The 21,094-nt window shown below is 40.9% G+C and overlaps 2 protein-coding genes and 1 pseudogene across 2 annotated transcripts; all 3 read right to left on the bottom strand.

Moving 5' to 3' along the window:
* Positions 1-294: 294 nt before the first annotated feature.
* LOC112559670 lies at positions 295-2,748 on the bottom strand (annotated as a pseudogene).
* Positions 2,749-5,071: 2,323 nt separating this feature from the next.
* LOC112559692 lies at positions 5,072-10,378 on the bottom strand. The gene is made up of 4 exons (XM_025231029.1): positions 9,750-10,378; positions 7,917-8,011; positions 7,441-7,599; positions 5,072-6,730 (listed from the first exon to the last, which is right to left on the bottom strand). Exons 1-4 carry the CDS (start codon positions 10,263-10,265, stop codon positions 6,466-6,468), a joined length of 1,035 nt encoding a protein of 344 aa, XP_025086814.1. The 5' UTR covers positions 10,266-10,378; the 3' UTR covers positions 5,072-6,465.
* A 533-nt stretch (positions 10,379-10,911) lies between these two features.
* On the bottom strand, positions 10,912-21,057 carry LOC112566654 (AP-5 complex subunit zeta-1-like). Its single transcript, XM_025242985.1, has 20 exons — positions 20,895-21,057; positions 20,437-20,574; positions 20,030-20,042; positions 19,839-19,997; positions 19,289-19,335; positions 18,271-18,359; positions 17,726-17,893; positions 17,191-17,412; positions 16,669-16,706; positions 16,359-16,521; positions 15,667-15,845; positions 15,470-15,553; positions 14,116-14,321; positions 13,747-13,833; positions 13,211-13,333; positions 12,903-13,035; positions 12,596-12,775; positions 12,334-12,485; positions 11,453-11,500; positions 10,912-11,205 (listed from the first exon to the last, which is right to left on the bottom strand). Exons 1-20 carry the CDS (start codon positions 20,933-20,935, stop codon positions 11,121-11,123), a joined length of 2,355 nt encoding a protein of 784 aa, XP_025098770.1. The 5' UTR covers positions 20,936-21,057; the 3' UTR covers positions 10,912-11,120.
* Between the last annotated feature and the right edge of the window lie 37 nt (positions 21,058-21,094).

Below are 21,094 nucleotides of genomic sequence, written 5' to 3'. Positions count from 1 at the left end.
TACTTTGGCATAGGGTGGGTCTTTGGTTCTCTTTTGTGGGTGTGTATGTTTTTGATTATCCTCTGAGTGTGAATAAATGTTCGGGTTGTAATGCTCATTTTCGTCTTTAATGTGGTATACAATAATCAGTGGTTTGTTGGGAACGTGTCCCGCTTCGGCCGAGCGAGTGGTTGCGATTGTGCATACGGCGACGGGGAGAACGCGACACACACACACACGCTCTCTATCGCACACACCTACTTTCACTCAATATTTGGTTATCACGCTTTGATATATACGAAAAACAGCTTCACATAACATTTTGTTTTTTTATTTGTATTTAAACAATGCCTTCCATTTTCTCCGGCTAAAAACATGTGCACACTGCACAAAATATACATTTCACTTAAAACAAAAAAAGTCAGCAGTTCTTCTTTGAAAGTTCAGCGCATTTTGAAATGTTTATGAACAACTTTTCACGTTAATTTAGATCGTTAGAAACAGTTGCCATGTCAATGAAAAAGACTTTCTTGTCGACTACTAAAAAGAAAGGAAGGTAAGAACTGAGCAATGCCGTGCATACTGGGAATCCAAATAAGCATATAAAACACTAACTCATCGTTCAGTCCACTTCTTCTACAGTTGGTCCTCCAGCATGGCCACCGCCACCGGAAGGATAACCCTGACCAGCTCCAGGCTGACCAGCTCCACCCTGACCGGCTCCGTGCATCCTGGCCATCACAGGTGAGCACACTTTCTGCACTTCTTTCAATTTGTCCTCAAATTCCTCTTTCTCTGCCAGAGAGTTGTTGTCTAGCCAGTGAAGAGCGTCATCGCACGCCTTGTTGACAGTGTCTTTGTCGGCGCTGCTCAGTTTGTCGCCCGCATCACCAACGGCCTGGCGCACGTTGAACAAGTACGACTCCAGTCGGTTGCGCGCCTCCACCCGTTGCCGCTGCTTCTCGTCCTCCTCCCGGAACCGCTCGGCATCATTGACCATGCGGTCGATGTCCTCCTTGCTGAAGTCGCCCTTTCTCATTCTTGATGGTGATGTTGGATGACTTGCCCGTGCTCTTGTCCTGAGCTGTCACGGTCATGATGCCGTTGGCGTCAATGTCGAAAGTCACCTCGATCTGAGGAACACCTCGAGGGGCGGGTGGGATGCCCGTCAGTTCGAAATTTACCCAGCAGGTTGTTGTCTTTTGTCATGGCACGCTCACCTTCGTACACCTGGATGGTGACAGCCGGCTGGTTGTCGGCGTAGGTGGTGAAGATCTGCGATGTCTTGTTTGGAATTGTAGTGTTGCGCTCCACCAGCTTGGTCATGACGCCGCCAGCCGTCTCGATGCCAAGCGACAAGGGCGCCACGTCCACCAGCAGCACATCGCGGATGGAGTCGCTCGTGTCGCCACTCAACACCGCCGCCTGCACGGCCGCTCCGTATGCAACAGCCTCGTCTGGATGAATGGATTTGTTCAGCTCTTTGCCGCCCATGAACTCCGACAGCATCTTCTGAATGCGCGGAATACGCGTGGAGCCGCCCACCAGCACCACTTCGTGGATCTGTCGTTTGTCCAAGCTTGGCATCGCGCAGTGCCTGCTCCACTGGCTCCAGGGTCTTACGGAACAGGTCGGCACACAGTTCTTCGAAAGCGTGCGCGGGTGATGCGTGCATAAAAGTCGATGCCCTCGTACAAGGAGTCGATCTCTATGCTGGCCTCGGCACTGCTCGACAGCGTACGCTTAGCGCGCTCGCACGCCGTCAGCAACCTTCTAATTGCACGTGCGTTCTTGCTGATGTCCTTCTTGTACTTGCGCTGAAACTTCCTGACAGAAATGCTGCACCATGCGGCCGTCAAAGTCTTCGCCACCCAGATGCGTGTCTCCTGATGTAGACTTTACCTCGAACATCGAGCCCTCGCTGATCTGCAGGATGGACACGTCGAAGGTGCCGCCACCCAGGTCGAAAATGAGAACGTTCTTTTCTCCTTTCGCGTTCTTATCCAGTCCGTAGGCCAGCGCGGCGGCTGTAGGTTCATTGATGATGCGCAAACGTTCAGGCCGGCGATGACTCCCGCATCTTTCGTGGCTTGTCGCTGGGAGTCGTTGAAGTAGGCAGGCACGGTGATGACAGCATCCTTGACACGCTGACCCAGATACGCCTCAGCCGTCTCTTTCATCTTGACCAACACCATGGAGCTGATCTCTTCTGGTGCAAACGTCTTGGTCTCGCCCTTGTATTGCACCTGTATCTTGGGTTTGCCGCCGTCGTTGACCACCTTGAAGGGCCAGTGCTTCATGTCCGCCTGCACGCTGCTGTCGTCAAACCGCCTGCCGATCAGTCGCTTGGCGTCAAAGACTGTGTTTTCGGGGTTCATGGCTGCCTGGTTTTTCGCAGCATCTCCCACCAGCCTCTCCGTGTCGGTGAAGGCCACATAGCTGGGAGTAGTTCTCTGGCCCTGGTCGTTGGCGATGATCTCTACCTGTCCGTGTCGGAACACACCTACACACGAGTAGGTGGTGCCCAAGTCAATTCCTATTGCTGGTGCTTTTGCCATTGTAAAGCGTTTCTGAAGATGCAAGAGGTTTGATGTCTTGTCGTAACAGAAATTTCTTTCTGCTAGGTAGTCGTATCGTTTCGATTTGTCTGGCTGGAGCGGCAAGCTCGCCGGCTTATATAGGGGCTGGACTGGCGATTCACAAACGTTCCAGGAAGCCGACGAACATTCTGGCGTATTAAATTTAGTCGATGCTCTCTTTCGCACTTTGTAAACAATCAAGAGCAGGCCACGCCGTGTCAAGGTCGCACGATGTAAACAACTGCGCAGTTCGCGTTCACGAAATGTCTGGGCCTCTACAAAGCTTGCTAAAAATAGCCTCAACACATTACTCATGGACACCTCCTATCATCTGTATTGTTCTAGAATGTCTTGTGATCAAAGCACACTAATAACGGGATACACGGAGAGGAGTCTTGTAAGTAAAGCTTGTATACATACGTAAGATTGTAAGTCAGTCGTTGCTTAGACTGCTACTTCATAAACATTAGAAGAAGATAGAATTAAATGTTCTAGTTCTGATAAGATGAATGAGGAGAGAGAGAGAATTAAAACAACAGTGCAGACAAAAATGATTTGCACCATCGAAATGAAGCAAATAAAAAGGCATTAATTGTCTTCTATCGGGGACTTGAACCGCAGACAGAACCTTTTATCAGTGTGAATGAATAAAGATGCGTGTGTGTGTGTGCTCGCGAGTTTGTGCTTATTTCAGGACTTCTTTAAAAGCCGTTTCTGTTGGAAATAGGGGAAATTGTCTATTTTTTACACAGATTGATGCACATTAGATGTGGGTGTCACACTTTGGTAAATCGTGCGCAATGTTAGTATATTATCTAGTTTTCATCTGGAATAATGAGATATGCAGAACTCGTTAGTTGTTTTTTTATGTAATTATAGACCTTATAATGAACTTTCCACGTTATTATAAAAATTGTAAGATACATGACTTGCTGAACTAATGAAACCTGTAAGGGATCACTAGAGAATGTGTGTGTGAGAGAGAGAGGGGTAAAAAACAAACAATATTACTAGGGGAGAGAATGAGGCGGGTGGCTGGCTGTTCTTCCTTTTTGCTGTAAAAGGAAAACAAAATGTAGACTGCTGGGATTTTCGGCAAAATCCTCATCCATTATAATGCTACAGTTCTTCAAAGAGACAACGAGTGCAGGTGTTTGATGTTTCTTGTCAATAAAAGTGCATGTTTTCATCCACTATAATGTTACAGTTCTTCAAAGAGACAACAAGTGCAGGTGTTTGATGTTTCTTGTCAATAAAAGTGCATGTATTGCACTTTCTGTCTTCCTGTGTATGTGGGCGTGTTTGTTTGTGCGTCCGGCTCTATGAATTTTGACATTAAATAAAATTAACGCCAATGACACAATAAACAACAATATTCAAACTGGCATCACGCTGACATCTCTAGCCATCGCACTGAATAATCTCGGTGTTTCTGGAAGAATGTACGTATTGGCACCAAAGGCCGGTGTCATGACCCCGACAAAGCGCGTGCTGCCAGTGGAAAGTTCGCGGCGACTCGAGAAAGCACGCGCAGACAACGCGAGTGTCGCAAACATGCTAATAAATATTCAAAAGAACTTTCTGTCCAATGGTGACGTGGCGATGCATGGGGAATTCTCGAGCTTGTTGTGGCCGCTAGTCACGCAAACTGCGCAATTTCTACAGTACACGCTGGCGTGAGTAATGCACTGCTTGCAGGTTTTGTTGTTGTTTTTGGTCTCGTCCCTGAAACCACATAATTGAATTAGGTGTGTCCTGCTGCCTTGCTCTTTGCGCCATTAACCTTTTGATCAGTTGTTTCCTTCTGTAGGTCACTATAACGGCCTCTGCTGCCTGTGAAAATGTCGGTTTGCGCCATCCTGTCTGGGCTTTTTTCGCTTATTGTCTCAGTTTCTGCAATTATAACTGTTTCTTTTGTTTTTGATCTACATAATCTGTACTCTTCACATTTTCTCATCTATCGCCATTATATTACGTCGCTATATCCACTATAATTATTATGGGTGTGGATCTGTGTTTTAACAGGACGTGGATTGCCCTCCCGACAAAAAGTGTTTGTCTCTTGCTCCACGGATTTTCTTCATAACTCTTTCTTGGTTTCAGAACTGAGAATTTTGTGCCCCTGACAGTTATTATTGTATCCTGTTGATTTGTAAAACGCTTTGAGCTTTCCTTGATTGTGGGGTATCGGCTACAGAATTCACACTATTATTACAAGGCAGTAGCTGGACTGCAGGCGAAACGCACGAGCACAAATTGCAAGCAGATGAATTACAGATTGTACAAGGACAGCGATGAGAAAAGAACGTTCTCATTTTCGACTTGGTGGAGATGCATTCGACCTGTCCATCCTTCAGATAAGCAAAAGCTCGATGTTTGAGGCAAAAAAACACATTTGGACGCCAAAGACTTTGACGGCCTGGCAGAGAGAGACTGACTTCGAAATAGGTTTTTTTCATATTTCTTCTCTTTTGCACTGACCACACAAGACACACACACAAATCAAGATTACAAAGGCAGAAAAGGCTTTATGTACCACACATAAAGAAATGTACAATTTTAAAGGCTATAAAAAACTTTCGTTTTATTATTTTTGATACATAGTTTTGTTTTTTTAAGTAGATAGAAATGATAGTAACACAAAATACCAGCTACGTCACTTGACTTACACATTACACAGCAGGTAACAGAGTATACGTCCACCATAGCAGTCTGCACAAAGCAGAGCGGAGGCGATGCTCACCTCCACTCACCTGCCAACGTGCTAGACAGGGGAGATCATCAACATGCGAGCTATGTAAAAGTTTTTCTCATAAATTAAAGGCAAAAGATGAAAATCTATCTGTGATCGAGAGACAAGTATTTTTAAAACATATGGTTGATCGTTGTTCTGTTGCATCTTGAAGTATTTAGAGATACCGATCAGTTAGTGTCAGATATCTGTACCATTTTATTCCCGTTTGATATACTAGACAGCAATAAAAATACCGAGTATACACATTCTGATTTGTGGAAAAATAACCTTGTCGCAAATTTTGTTTTTTAAAAGTTCAGGGAACTAGATACAAAAGTAATTACTGCGTTAAGAGAGTGGGTTTAGGAATGTAAAGGGTGTTCCACAGACCAAGAGAAGTAACAGTTATTTCCGGAAGAGGGTTTGACCAGATTGAGGATGCAGACAACAGCGACTCACAGTCATACAATAAGGTCCATGCGGACTGAAAATTAGTGTGTATATCATTCAATATTTCTATTCAACAGATAACAATAAATATGACTTCAAATGAAAGCAGATACGTTCTACTTTTTTTTTAAATACAGAAACGAAAAAAGTCACTCTTGCTCCGACAGACCGACGTTTGTCGTCTGCTTCAATGCACTGAAGTAACTAGACTACTGGGATCTGTATGCTGACAGATACCCGGAAGAAGACAGTGGCATAGGAACCAGGGCAGCAGCCGCCACCTCAAAATAAGATAATAAGGGAACAAGAATGTGAACGTCAGAATAGAGTCTCTTCCCCCCCAAAAAAAAAAAAATGCTTAACATCTTCCAAAGCCACTGATACAGTGCAGCCACAAATTATGCGTGTCCATTCCTGTATATGCTTCCTCTCATTTATGAAAAGGCCAATCAGATGTTTGCGACAAAAGCATAATTTAGTTAAAGACATTACCATCAATAGTGACCATACTGCATTGATTTACATTGTTTCCCGACTACCCTGAACAAGTTAATAGTGATCCATAATAATCATCTGGTTTTTCTTACTTCTTATATGTTTTATTTTCTGTCACCTTGTTAACTCTAGACAAAAAAATCACTCGTGTATGGCCCCAACTTTATATCAGAGCACGACCCAGCGAAACGTCCCAGACCTTTGGCATAGAGAGATGTCTTTGGATTTTTATTTCTGCTTGAGCCAGACCTGAACGAACTCGTTGTAATCGATTTTCTTATCCTTGTCCTTGCACCAATAGATCAGCAGGTCGGCAATCTTGTCTGCTCGCATCCGCAGCTCCGACTCAGCTTCCACGGCGCGCAGGATCTCGTCTTTGGTCAGGAAACCGCTCTTGTCAACGTCCAGCTTCTGGAAGATGCCGTGCATGACGGTGGCAGTAGACTGCACGCCGAACACCCGCAGGAATTCCTCGTAGTCCACATGGTCATCCCTGAAGACGAGGCAGAGAGAAGTTCGCCATCAGTAACAACTGTCAGGTCAGGGTTTGAGAACGTCGAGCAGCTGTCATACCTTTACAATGAAGCATGTCAAGAAGGGGATGGGCGCACTAGCTGGAATGTTAATCCCAACAGAAGATGTTCATAAAATGTAAGCAATTTAGCGATGTGCTGTGTAGCTGGTATAAACTGTCAGTACAGTCGTGTGACTAAATCGTAAATCTTTCCATTATAACAAGTGATCATTCTCTGCAAAGGGAGGGGGCATGTTTCTTGTACGCCAAGCCAGCACCTAAGAATTTAAATAATAATCAGGCTATACAAAAGAATTAAGTATATAATGTCCCTACTAAACTTTATCACATAAAGCCGATATTTGCGCATCCATATGCGCACACAGACGCATTCACACGCAAACACGAAGGCATTCACATACTTTTATATCCACAACAGGATGTTTACTTGTCCAAACCGTTGTCACTTAGAAGTTGGCAAAGCAAGTGTTAAACTACGTGGCTATGTCAAATCTTTGTCAAAAACTAAACCGTAAATGCGACTGAAAGCTCATACCACTGCATGTCAGTCGTGCAGAATCCCTTGGGGCAAAGTAGGGCGGGAGGGGCTGAGTATGTTACGGTTATGCAAGGGATAGCATGTACTACAGTGTTCAAGACCGTACAAGAGGATTATAAGTGGAACGTACCTCGTGTCTTTGGACAGTACGATTAGCAGCTCTGCAATCTTGTCAGCCGAGATATCCAGACCTTTCTCCTTTTTGGTAGCGTCTTCGATCTCCGTTCTCGACAGTGTGCCACTCCCGTCTTTGTCCAGTGCTTTGAAGACTTTTCGAAGAACAAATTCCCTGTTGAAAGAAGGGCGTCGTATAGGTTGTCTGGATTCAGTTATTTCACAAATAAAGCCGCTTAGTTTCGTGTACTATACGTGGATGTTCTGTCCAGTTATTATTGATGAAGAGGATAACAACAACGACGATGAATGAGGAATGGAAGAGGAAGAGGACAATGACGAACAAGCATACAGTAACATCAACAAAGTGCAGTAACATTTTATGTGGCAATAAGTAAAAGGAATGCTTACAACATTCAGTGAATCAAAGGAATTATGTAGTCTCTGTCACATTTTCTTTCAAGGAAAAGGATTAAATTCGAGGTTACTTACTTAATAGTAATGCGAGGCAGGTTGTTCATGGCCACAACAAACTCATCGCGCGTGATTTTCTCATCCTGGTTAAGGTCAAAGTGACCAAAGATTTTCTGAAAGTACATGGGAAAAGTAGTGGGAAAGTTATGCAAATGTTGATCTCTTATGTATTGTTTAAAGCCTACAAATGTTGACGGATGACAAATGTTTCATTTAAATATTGATGTTAGAATATTACAAATATTTTTTTTTTTAAAAACTAGAAACACAAAGATTTTACTCTCTCTCTTTCACACACACCCCCACACACGAGATGCAATTTGACATCTGAAATAGGCTGACGTATTATTTTCTTTAAAAACATTCAGTCACCTTTCTTGTGCTGAAACTTTAATTATAATATCTACATCTCTATGTTGATCTTCAACTGACATAAAAACGCAGTATCTGCAAAATACTGGAAACACGAGGAAACAAGTACTGGCACATGCATAGCGACAATGATTAATCAAACCAAACACCTTTTTTTTTTAATCTGATACCACTCAGCTCTCGCTTTTCTATAGCCAGGTGCACCTCACATAGGTGTGCACTCTCACGGCAGTTTTTGCTTCAAGAGTTCAGTGAGGTGTGTGAACGTGGCGACCTTCACGTGAGATGTGCTACCGGCTGTTGGTTCTGCAGCCATGAATAACATTACTCTGTGTGTGTGTGTGAAGGGGTTGGAAACTGTCGGCCCTCAGTTGCCGCCTCCTGAGAATGCACACACGCTGCCAAAATCGCCGTGCCAGATAGCTAGCTCCACAGACTTCTAATGATCTAAGTCTGTGGCTAGCTAGCTCTCCAATCATCAGAGTGAGAGAGAGACAAGGGGTAGGGGTGGTGACGAACATTCAGTATCTGAAGAACACGGCAAGGAAAGGAGCTTTGGCCCGATGATATCATGTGGCCTCAGCCGGTTTCCCAACATTTTCCTGCTGTTTGGAGGCAAACCCGCTTTTCCTGTGGGTTTTCCTGTCATGTACTTAAGAATAACAGAATGATGGCAGTGACGCCAGGTACACGGTTTGTACTGGCAGGAGTAACGCTGGCAAGGAGGATGGTATATCTACGGCTTTCAGGTTATTGCAGTATGACGACATCGTCAAAGAATCTCTCAGCAGACGGCAAGCTTGCAAGCCGATCTTCTTGGGTCCTGCAAGTCAATCGTTCTTGAACCTTGTGCATTCTGATGTTTGTTTGCGCGTGCCAATTTAGGTGCGTGTTGTCAAGCTTCGCTGATCGTGTTTTGCATTCTGTGCTATGGCAGTTTTCGTTCCAAACTGATTCTTATCCGCCACTGCATCTATATTGCAGCATCATAGTCACGTGCACTTTATACCTACAGTGCAGGAGCGATTTGAATAATCGACTACAGTCGAGTTGTTAAATGATTGTCAGACTGTTTCTTAACGAAGACCGTTTTATCTGATTCATTGATTGATTAAACGCCTTCTGATTCTATTTCAAGCACCTATTACACATTGTTCACTAAAACATTTTTAATTTCAAGCATGAAATATATCCAGACAGTTTTTCGAAACAAGCAGCAGAGCGTTGCCAAGGCACCCTAAGGGGTGAAATGTGAAGGTTACCGCCCCCTATATCAAGGTCTCTGAAAGAGTTATCGCTTTTAAAAGCGAAACAGAATTAAAGCAGAGGATGCATTTTTTTTTTAAGTTTCTTGCTCGTGTAATGTGGGTTTGCATTCAGTGTGGACATGCGGTCTGCTTCTGTCTCTCCTGCCAAACAGAGTACTCCCTAGTGAAACACTTAGCCCAGTCCGCCAGCAAGACAAGAACTTCATCTTACCTTTGCCTCTTCTGGCGTGCCTTTGAAGCCAGCCTTTTCCAGGACGTTGAGGACCTCGGCAAAGGACAGCCATCCGCTCTTGTCGTGGTCAGCCTCCTCGAAGGTGAAGCGAAACTGCTCGATCTGCTGCTGAGCCCACTCACTGCTCATTTTCAGCGTGATGCTGTGCGTGCTGACCTTAGTGGTGTAACCCGAATCCGGTGGGCTTTCTGACTGCTGTGGCTTCACGATCTGTGGGATCCTACTCGGTCCTGCTGTTGCTGAGTGAGTAGGTTTGACTGCGGCAGTTTTTGAGACAACTGTTGCCTGTATGAGTTTTTCTTGTGGGGCAGGCTCATCAGATGCTGAGCTGCCTCCTGGTGTCGGATTGGAGCCGCTATCTACAACAAGGGAAGATAACTGGGCCTTGGCAACAGCAGCAGAGAGTCTCTTCTCCGACTTCGTAGCATCTGCCTGGTCGTTAATTTGAATGTAGGGCTTGAGAGCCCAGCCAATCAACCACGGAACTGCAAGCATATCGTCGGCAGAGCGGCCGTTTTCACTGCCTTATGCTAAGGCCTGACACTTGAAACAGGTACTGCGCGAGCCTCCCTTGTCTTTCACCTTCAAGCAGGCAAGCCTGCCCCAACGCTCACCTTAGCTCTGCCTCCGCGCTGTTATTTTTAGGCTATCTAGAACCCTAGCGTTTGTTAAGGGTAAAAGACAGCTTGCATCATGCAGATTCATGCGACAGCAAGCGCATGGGTGCATTATATGTATACGTTTGCGAGTGTATGCTCGTGCATGTGCATGTGCATGTTTAGGTGTACGTCTCTAGTGGGTGTCCAGGTGTAGTTTTTTATGAAGGACATGCAGGCACTACAGTAATGCTATTAACTCTTGACAAAATCACCCTCACACTCATCCTGTTGGAAAAACGAAAATAATGACACTGCCGATACTTAAAGAGTGAACGAAGGACTAACTAAAACTGATCAAATGATGTGTTACTTGTTGGTATACATAGTCACTAGCATCAGACTTTTTTTTTTTTGTAAATGTCCATTTTCAAGTGACAAAAGGATTTGTCCTTTTATGGCTACATCATACTGCTACACTGTATTTAAAAATCATCTCATAGCAGGAGTACAAGGACTGTAGAACAAATCTCAGCACAAGAGCGTGTAACAAAGATCTTTATTGTCTCACCAAACCTTTCAGTCCACAAGACTACATTCCACTCTATAACATTCATTCATAGTAATCACTATTTACATTACAATGTAACTGACCAGTTTGGAAAAGACTGCCCTGTCCTCATTTCTCTCACACACACACAGTGTCTTTTGACTATTTTCTTCCTTCAGCACCATTACCAAATGTCTCCAGCTACTATCCTCTCTGAGAAGAGGACATGACCATAATTCTGTGCATTCCACGCACTATCATAGGCAGAGAAAATTTATCTCGATGCCATCTGAAAAAATGTACATGTACTTGAAGTGAACATTTCCCCATCCAGTTCTTCATATTCCGGCTTGACTTTATACAACATCCCATTTGCTCAGTCTTTAACTTTGCGTAAATTCTTTGTTTTGAAGACATTTTCCTTAAAGTTCTTCTCTCTTTGATCACAGTATTATGATTTCCACAGGCTAAAAAAGCTAATTATTTCTGTTGTTTTTATATGTCAACCTCCCATCATAGAAAATAAGATTACTTACCTTCCAGTGTAAATTTCTGGTGATGGACTTAGAATAGCAACTGCAAAACTGTAAGATTTAGAAAGTTAAATTTGTACATAAATGAAAAAATGACAATCAAAGAGAAGTGTAGAGATAGAATCTCTCATAATGCAAATGTTTTAAAAAAAAATCACAACAAGATAATTTCAGTTATTTGATTATATTCTTTCCAGCTATTCTTTTAAAGCGTGACCTGTAAAGTGTGCTACAGTGAAATCGGTGTCCAAATACTGTTTCATTTGATACAAATACTAATCATCTTTAGCAGTATTCTGTCACAGAGAAGATGTACTATGACTTAGTAAGCCAAGCACTAAGATTACATTTTCTGGAGATAATTAAGTCACTTAGAAGTGGATGTTAACAGTAAATGTCCGTAAGTCTGCTGGCATAACTCTTAAGACAGTTACCACCTCTATATGATTGACAGCAAAGAGTACAAAATAGATAACCTCTGGTGGAAAATTTCACATTTTTGCTATGCGTTTCCCTTCTGCATCTCATATAAAATATATTTATTATGTACAAAGTGATCTTCTTTCTCCTTCTCAGGCCACAGTATTTGGAATAGCCTGCCTCTGTTTCTCTGCCTTCCGACCTGGACTTAAAACCTCTCTTTTAGAAACACCTACTATAACTCCTCCATCCTGTTGTCTGTTCTCTCCCCCCTCCTCATATCTCTGCATTCCTTCATGTTCTTGTATATTTGATTGTGACATCTACATCACATGGTGTCTTTCCCTGCTGCCCCTGGTCTCTGTGAAATGCTTTGAGTTCGCCTCCGCTTAGGGAAATGCACTATACACATTCTTTTATTATTATTATCTGTTCTCCAGACTATAAAAGGATCATCAACATACTTTGGGTTTTGAAGAAGATTGATATGCTCCTGTGCACATGACACCAGCGCTTCCTGTGCCAGAGAATCTTGTGTGAGTGTGTAGTGCTGCTTGGCCACCTTGGTCAAACAAAGGATGGCCCGTGGGATCAGGTCCTGGCACCTAGTGGACAGCTACAAAATCAGCCTGGATTACTATAAAGGCTCCGCCATCAACCATCAAGATGGAATGAAGATACCAATGACATTGCATTCTGCACTCTTTGTTTGCCAGCTGAACTCACCTTGGCCATAGCAGACATGAGATGGCAAAGAATCTTGGGGCTGACTCCTTCTTCTTCTAATAGCACTTTGCCAATTATCTCATAGGTTACCACCTCAAGAGCATCAAAGTATTGAGCCACCAGCTCTGGACTACAGTTTGGAGCATGCATTGGAGAGGAGTATTCACCAACAGCATAAACCTGAAAAAAAATAATAACTGTTATTAAGCCTAAAGACAATAATCATAAGAGCTTGAGCTGTGAAAATCATAAACAAAACAAACTTTTTTGCCAAGCACTCATAAGTGAAAAAGAGTTGATAAAATACCAGGTTGCCATAGAAGTCCTGACGTCCATATATGTTGCTAGTAATGTAGATAAATTCCATGATATCTGTGGCCTGGTTCATCAAGACTGCTGGGAACTTTTTCAACAGCAACAGCAACTTCTCACCTAAGAGCCTGTTATCAAAACCATCAATGATGCAAAAACTCACAAAATGTGAATTTATGTTGCTAAACTGTAACTGTTAACTGTAAAATAACTTGTAAAAAGTTAAAAAACCAGGTTTGTGAAGCTGATAATGTGCATTAAAAGATTACCATTTTTGACAGTGCTGCAATGAAACAGACGTACATTATAACATCAGCCTTGAAGTCAGGAAGGTCAAACAGCAACCCTGATCTTTCCAACATTACAGGCAACAACTGACCAGCAAAGTCTTCCTCAGCATCTTCCAGCACCACATCAAACCATACCCTGTCCAAGACATCAAGGTATAAAAATGTATATGATGGTACGTGACATATGCAGGCCAGTTCTTAGCCCCCGCGGGGCCCGAGGCAAAGGGCATGTGCGGGGCCCGAGGCAAAGGGCATGTGCGGGGCCCTCACGCCACGATCACACGGTTTTAGTTGGGATCTAAAGTCACATATCAATCAAAAGCGCGGGGCCCCTTGAAGCATGGGGCCCTAGGCAGATGCCTCGTCCGCCTGCCCCTAGACATATGATAAGGTATAATGTTGCCTGTATCATACAAAATACACCCAAAATATGAAAATAATAGCAGTTCTGTATTTCTATAATTAGTTATGTTGTACTGAAGATTTGAAGAATAATGTACAGCAGAACAATGTACAAGTTCATTTAAAGTGAGAAGCTTGCTAACTTACTTGAGAAGCAGGGGAATAGTCTGGGAGCAGTAAACAACTCTAGCACTACTCCGCATATCTTCCAGCACTTTGTGAAGACTAGACAACCTGTTAATAGTCACACTTCATCAGCGTTTTGTTAATTTGTACCAGTCAATTGAAAACCTGCAACCACACCAGTATTTAAGTCTTTCGCCAAGTGACCCTCTGAAATGATTCTAAGTTCTAGTTAATGAAGGAAAAGCATGTTTTTAAACTCTGTGACAGAATAATAATTAATTAAAGGAGAATCTCCTATAAAATGTCTGTACAGGCAGAATTACTATTAAAATGCCACTTTGGTGCTGCTAAAATAAAAACAGAACAGGTGAAGTATGAAAAAATATTTACTTGTTGATGGTGTCCCCCTGGCCACTCTCATTGCGGGTGATGAAACTGAACAAAGGTCTGTATCGTGCAGGCGTATGAAAGGCCTCGATGGAACTTACAGGTTCAACATTGGCTCCCTGGGTGATGGGTGCCTCTGATTTCTTTGCTTTCTCCATTACCTCTAAAGCAGCTGTCACACATGGCAAATCCAAGAGTGTGTGGAACACCTGGGTAAAACAAACATGGCTGACAATACATGACAGGCAGTCAACCTCTGCCGCACATACTTGCATAAAAACAACCACAAAATTATTTTCTGTCTGAAATATACAACATAGGACTTTTAGCTTTGTTTTCAGTTCAAATAATAATATTTTATAGCACATTTCTCCACTTTACAAATATGTTCAGTGTGCATTACAAAAGCCTAGCATGCACAAATATACAAAGATGGAGTAAAAATAAACAGTAAACATCAATAGATCAAATGTAACAACAATTATACAAAGACACAACAACAGCATAAAGTATAGAAACAAGATCACACAGTTAAAGCAAGGTGAAGAAAAGTTAAACTCTTGGTCTGAAGTTGTGTTTTGTCAAAGGAGGCATATTTCTGTCAATTCCTGGCACCACAGAAGCATTGATGGATGCAACAGAATACATGGTAAAATGGCACAAAAGAACTGGGCCGATGTCATTTACACATTCTCTCACACAGATTAAAAACCTAGTCGACAAAATATGTAGCAGGGAAGCACATGGCCCCTAGATTAGAAAAGGTGGTGATTGCAGAGTTCATGGATCAGAAACAAAATTGAATTTGCACCAAAATGGAGAAAATCCTGTAAAGGTAAAATCTTCACACAAAATGGCTAAGACAACAAATAAGCTGTAAAAACCGTTGGCAGATACAGGCACAAAAGAACAATCTGGAACTGAGGTAAGTGGTGCAACAAAAATCACAGCTCAACGGGAGACACCAAAAGTTGCTGTAGATCCATGGATAAGACAAAATGGCAGAGCAGTCTAGGTGAAGGGACATCACTTTTTGTATGGACAGCATGACGGTGAGGCTGCATGAATAACTAGAAGACAGCCAGATACCGAGGAATGCATGCTCATCATCATGTCCATTGAAAGAAAAACACTGAACCTTTAATTAACCATCTTCTCAAACAGTAAGCATATATCACAGTCATTAAAAACATTATGCATTTTTGAAAGCAATAATAAAAAAACCCACCCAACTAATGTACACTTTTCCCAAAGAAAGTCCTACGGTCCATAATGAGGACTACTTAGCCCTCTTTTTCTAACCCATGTCAAAACTCAGAAGTGCTGTGTGTGTAACAGCAGGTACTTTATAGTTTACCTCCAAAGCTGTGACTGGATACATCATGGCAGGCAGAAGACTCACAAACTCCTTCAAAAATGTCTGTGGGTGCCAGGCTAGGACCTGCAGTATACAGACAGACCTTGTGTCAGAAGCCACTCATATTAACACACACATTCTGAGTTGCTTTCTACTTAAGCTTCCAGTGATGTACACAGATTGCACAGTCTCTCTACCTTTAGGATGGAGGGGAAAAAGCGACTGAAGATGTTGGTGTTGTAGCAGATTGTCGCTAAATTGTTTACAAGGAAAACAACTGTGTCAAATGCCAGACCAGGGTTCCCAAAATGATCAGGCAGTAATGAATTAAAAAAGTGGTTGTAAATTTCTTGTGGGTCGTGTACCACAGAAGCACCTGCAGAAAAAAAATGTTAAACTTATACTTTAACTCTCTCTCATAAATACAGTTAAATAGACATTTTATTAAAATACAGCAGAAGCAACAGTCAACTTCTAGCTTCTATACATAAAGAATAAAAATGCAAGTGATAAATATGATGATCCTATTACTTAATCATCAATCATTACAGGCTATCTGATCTAAAGTCAAGATGCTCTTGAAGTATTGATTAATTAATTTATTCTTGCAGATGAAATAAATGATACGGATCTAAACTATAGTCATAAACATGTTGGACTGTGAAAAACAATGACATCTTGCTGAACAACAATTCAAACAATCTACAGGATTCATGCATCTGTACAAGAGAAAGAGGAGATTTTTGTGCACAGATCATATAATTTAGTACACAGTTTACATCTCATTTTATTTTATTGGCTATAAGCCCAGAGAAGAAAGAAAATGGAAAGACTTAAGCAGAGCAAAAACCCTGATATAACAGAGAAAGAGTATGAAAATTAAGCTCACTGTGATTAATGAAAAACTGAAGAATCCTTAGTACTGTAGGAATGTTAACCAGATCAGACATCAAGCGCGTATAAAGACGTCGCATTTCCTGATGAACTCGTGGCAAGTGTCCCGCATCAAGCTTGCATACAAGGTCCAGGATTACAACAACCTCCATTAGACACTGACAGCAACAAACATAAACTGTTCTTCAGAAGTTCCAACTTATCTCTGTGGCATTTACAGTTATCTTCACTTCATAGGAGCTAGTTACACATAAAGGTTATTCTAAAGCTGCATTCTCACAAAGGATAGCTATCTTGTAACTCACCGCTAACTGTAGTTCCCCATCTGAAGATACTTTTGCCTCTGTACAAAGAAGATTATCATCATACTGAAAGAGCTCAATGAGTAATTATACATTTAAAAAAATACATTGATCATTAATGTTTTAAACCTAGTATGAAGTTTTGCAGAAATATTTGTGTTGCTTATTGAAAGGCTGATTTAACATCTTCACTATTATCTTCAAAAGGAAATAACTCTTTTTGACAGAACGGAAAAGTGATTTTCTTCTATCAGATGTGCTTAGTTCCAGGACCCTTTAAGTTTGTCAAATCCATGCAAAACAAGACTTTCTTTAAAATGCAAATATATTATAGCTCAAAATCAACTTGAATTCCAAAAACTAAGAACATTTATCTAACATGCAATAGCCCACTTTTTAAGTGACCAACAAACAGGCAAAAACATGTTGAAAAAAAAAACAAAACTAAGTTTCAAAAGAAATATGACAGAATTATGCCCATCATTCATTTGGTTTGTACAGTTTTGACATTGTTTTACTCCTTACTTCTCTCACACTGATCCATAACCCTGAAGCAGTAATCTACAGAGCGAGACACCAGTGACTGTAACACTCGAGACACCCCTTGCAATCTTCTGGTTGTGGCATCTTCACCTAGGGCAGACTTGTCATCACTTTTAAGACTTGAGTGTGTGCAGTGATAGAGCCACTTATAAAGCAAGGAGAAACTGTAGATGTTCATGAACTGATCATCAGTGTAGTACTGACCTGTTTGAACAGAAATATGTGTAAAAGAGTTGTGGTGATGCTGCATAAATAAAAAATGAAACATTAGTCCACACAATCTTTTGAAGATTCTGTTATAAGAAATGCACTGTTATCATTTGGTTTAAATGACCATGTAATGATTGTTATGGCGAGAAAGTATGTTTGTTGCATTTTATGAATGGTGTATATCACTGAAAAAGGAAGCCGGGTACCTACTGAATTAGTGGCTTATACATTATATATATAAACATAATTTGTGTCAATCATGCCTTCAAGTAAATAATCCAGTATATGTACATTAAAACAATCTCACCTACATTGAGGATAGTAAACACATTCCTGCATGGTGTGCCATCTATTTCTGTAACCTGGCTGGATGCATCTTTGCGAAAAGGATTAAGGGTATAAGGATTTGGAGACTGAAACACACTGGCATTCATGAGCCAGTTGCACAGCTGTTCTGATGTCTCACTTACTATATCTGCAAAATATTCCACAGATTCTTCATGCAACAATCTCAGACATATTTGCACATCAATACTGACCAATCTAAACAATAAAGTAACAGTTACTAATTTGTGGGTTTTTTTTAAAAAAAGAATCCAAGTAGTAAGTACTTATGCAGAAAGATCATTAATTTATAGAGCATTCCTTTCATTCTTTCACAATAAAATGAATAATTAGTATGTGTGCACATGCATACAAACCCACCCAAGAACCACCAACCCCAATCCATTCCCATCTACTCAAAAAGGTATGTACTATAGAACGCCTGTTATCTAACTACAGCAGACTATTTGTACTATAGAACACCTGTTATCTTATCTAACTACAGCAGACTATGTAGATGATTCAAACCTTGACTGATAATTCCATGTAATGATGAAACAGCCACAATGAAGGAAAATGCTTTCATCTGGATATCAAAATCCTTCTTGGACAACCACCTGTAAAGTAAACATATTTCTGAGGAAAACAGTACTCTTATATATATATAAACATTTTTCCTCGCATATCTCTTTATATATATATATTTGTGATGAAGCTATATCTGAAGGTTTGTTCATCCATGACATCTCTCTCATACACACACACATATGTACTCTCTCTAAACCCAATCTGCATGGTTATAAACTGGTTATTCTCATGTGATAATAATAAATGCAAAATTTGTAAAGCGCATACTCACACTCCTAAGGAGTATGCCCTTAGCGCTTAAAAACAAGAACAAAACATGGACAGCATACAAGGGACAGGAAAACAACAAATAATATATGAGCTATAAAAGAATAAACTAAATGAAGAATAAAATCAGAATATATATATATAAATATAGAAAACACAAAGAGAACCAAATAACAAGAACAAGAGCTGAGAGTAACATGATATTGCAAAAAGAAGGGTATGAAAAAAGGACTAGCATTATGGGAAAGGTTGTTAGGAGTAATGTTTACGGAAGAGCTGAATTTTCAGCGCAAGTTTAAAGGACTCAATAGTGAGTAGGTGGCGGATATAGAAAGGGAGAGAGCTCCATTGTTTTGCTGCACAATAACTAAAAATCCTGTGACCAAATATTGTTGTTTTGGTGACAGAAGAGTAAGGAGACGATCATCAGATGAGGAGCGGAGTTGTCTAGCTGGGACATAAGGGAAGAGCAGTTCAGAGAAATTATCAGGGCAGATGTCAGCAAAGAAATTAAAACACAGCACAGACAGTTTGTACTGGATACGAGAACAGATGGGAAGCCAGCATAGAAAACAAAGGAGAGGAGTGGTGTGGTCCTGTTTCCGAGCTATAAGCACTAGACATGCAACAGAGTTCTGTACTTTGTGGAGTTTGTGAAAAAGGTATATCAACACACTTATTTGCAACTGACCTTACAGTTACAGGCAGGACTTCATGAAGACACACACATTTGGAACCCTGAAGAAAATTATACATTTTGTTATAATTTTATTGATGAGTGATCACAAATATAAACTATGTCCCATTACTTGACTATTCATGAAATACTACAGTTAAAGTAACATTCTTCTATTGCATTTCTCAAGCTAACATATTCCGCAACACAAATGTCATAATCAATAGTTAAGACACTTAACATAAAGAATGTTTGCTTATACTCATGTGCTTATTTTGGTATCCAACAATACATTATTAAAGGTATAAAATATTTTGAAAATGTTTCCTTTAGGAAAATTGTGGGTTGGGATAATTTGGGGTCATTGAAATTTTTTTTAAATTGAGGGATGGACAAATCTGTAGTCCTTCTCAGTCCAAGATGAGTAGTTTGCCAGAAAAGATTAACATTCGACCAATTCATCAAAAGTCTCCCTCCTCAGATTATTAACAGCATCTCATAATCTACAATGATTTTAACAGATTTGTGAAATATCAGAGTAACTAGCCTTGTCAAAGGTAAGTACCTGCAAAGTGTATAGAGAGAGAAGAGAGCTATGTGGAGGGTTTTTTGCACTTGGTATGTCAGAGTTCAGTGCAGTCTCCTCGCCGCCTCCTATAAGCATTTCCTTAAGGATGAGGCCACATAAGGTGCACTGCCTCCCTCCTGTTTTGTCAGCCTCTGATTGCTAATGTACCTTAGCATTTCCATTACAAGATCTCTGGGCAAGCTTCAGAAAACCATTACCAGGTGAGTTAATAGTACAGTTATTCAAGTGAAGATATAAGCATGCAATGACAAATATGTAGCAGATTTCCATAGTGTAAACCTTTTTGCACTTCATAAATATCTCAGGCATCTTCATGTACACATATACTTATATAAAACAGAAAATGTTTGCTCTTATATAAGGAAACCAATACTTTTTCCTCTATGAAGACATGTTTATACAGAGGAACATTTTGTAAGTTTACTAATTACGCGAATGAAGGCTGATCCCGATCACAATAAATGAATTGTGTAATGAACATCAATGTCTTGGCACTTTATAATAATATTTTCTTATGTGTGTGGAATGTGCATGCATGTGAGCTTTATAGCTGTGTGTTGAATTGTGATATTACCATAATTTCGACTCAGATGCCTGCAGCATTACAAATAACTGCCTTAGCATCATAGTACATTCGTTTGACCTTTCAGGTACGAGCATAAGGTCTTCAATGCTGTTACAGATGTTACTGATGTCATCTTGTGACACATTCCTGGAAGACAAAGTAATCAATGTCTATTAATTGCAGCTTTCACTGTTTATGAAGCGATCCAGTTCCTGATGGTTTCACATGTTTTACAGCTTGAACGACATGTAATACTTTTAAGACATCCAAAAGACAAACATAAAGTGCACACACCACGGACGTATATTGGATATTAATTCGTGCACACACTTCATGCATCGATCACCCGACAATCTTTCATAGCAAAACCATGTGCGCGAATTACAATCACTGACATATTCAAATGCTAATCGTTTATGCTTTCTTAAAAAATTATCGCCGTCAACAATATAAAAAATTTCTGTTACCTCAGTTTCCGAAGTACTGCCTCAACTGCAAACAATGACATGGTTTCTGTACTTTTCGTTTCTTTACGTTTCGACAACACACCCCCTCGACATCGTCATGCAACTATATCAACAACTACAAAAATAGAGTGAAGACGAGAGATGTTTTTAATTAAAAAATATTTTTAATAAAATAATGCAATAATATAATTAGCTTTTAT

Source organism: Pomacea canaliculata, linkage group LG1 (assembly GCF_003073045.1).
Source record: "Pomacea canaliculata isolate SZHN2017 linkage group LG1, ASM307304v1, whole genome shotgun sequence".
Taxonomy (NCBI): Eukaryota; Metazoa; Mollusca; class Gastropoda; order Architaenioglossa; family Ampullariidae; genus Pomacea; species Pomacea canaliculata.
Note: the sequence above shows the minus strand (reverse complement) of the source record. Positions and strands in the feature narration are given on the sequence as shown.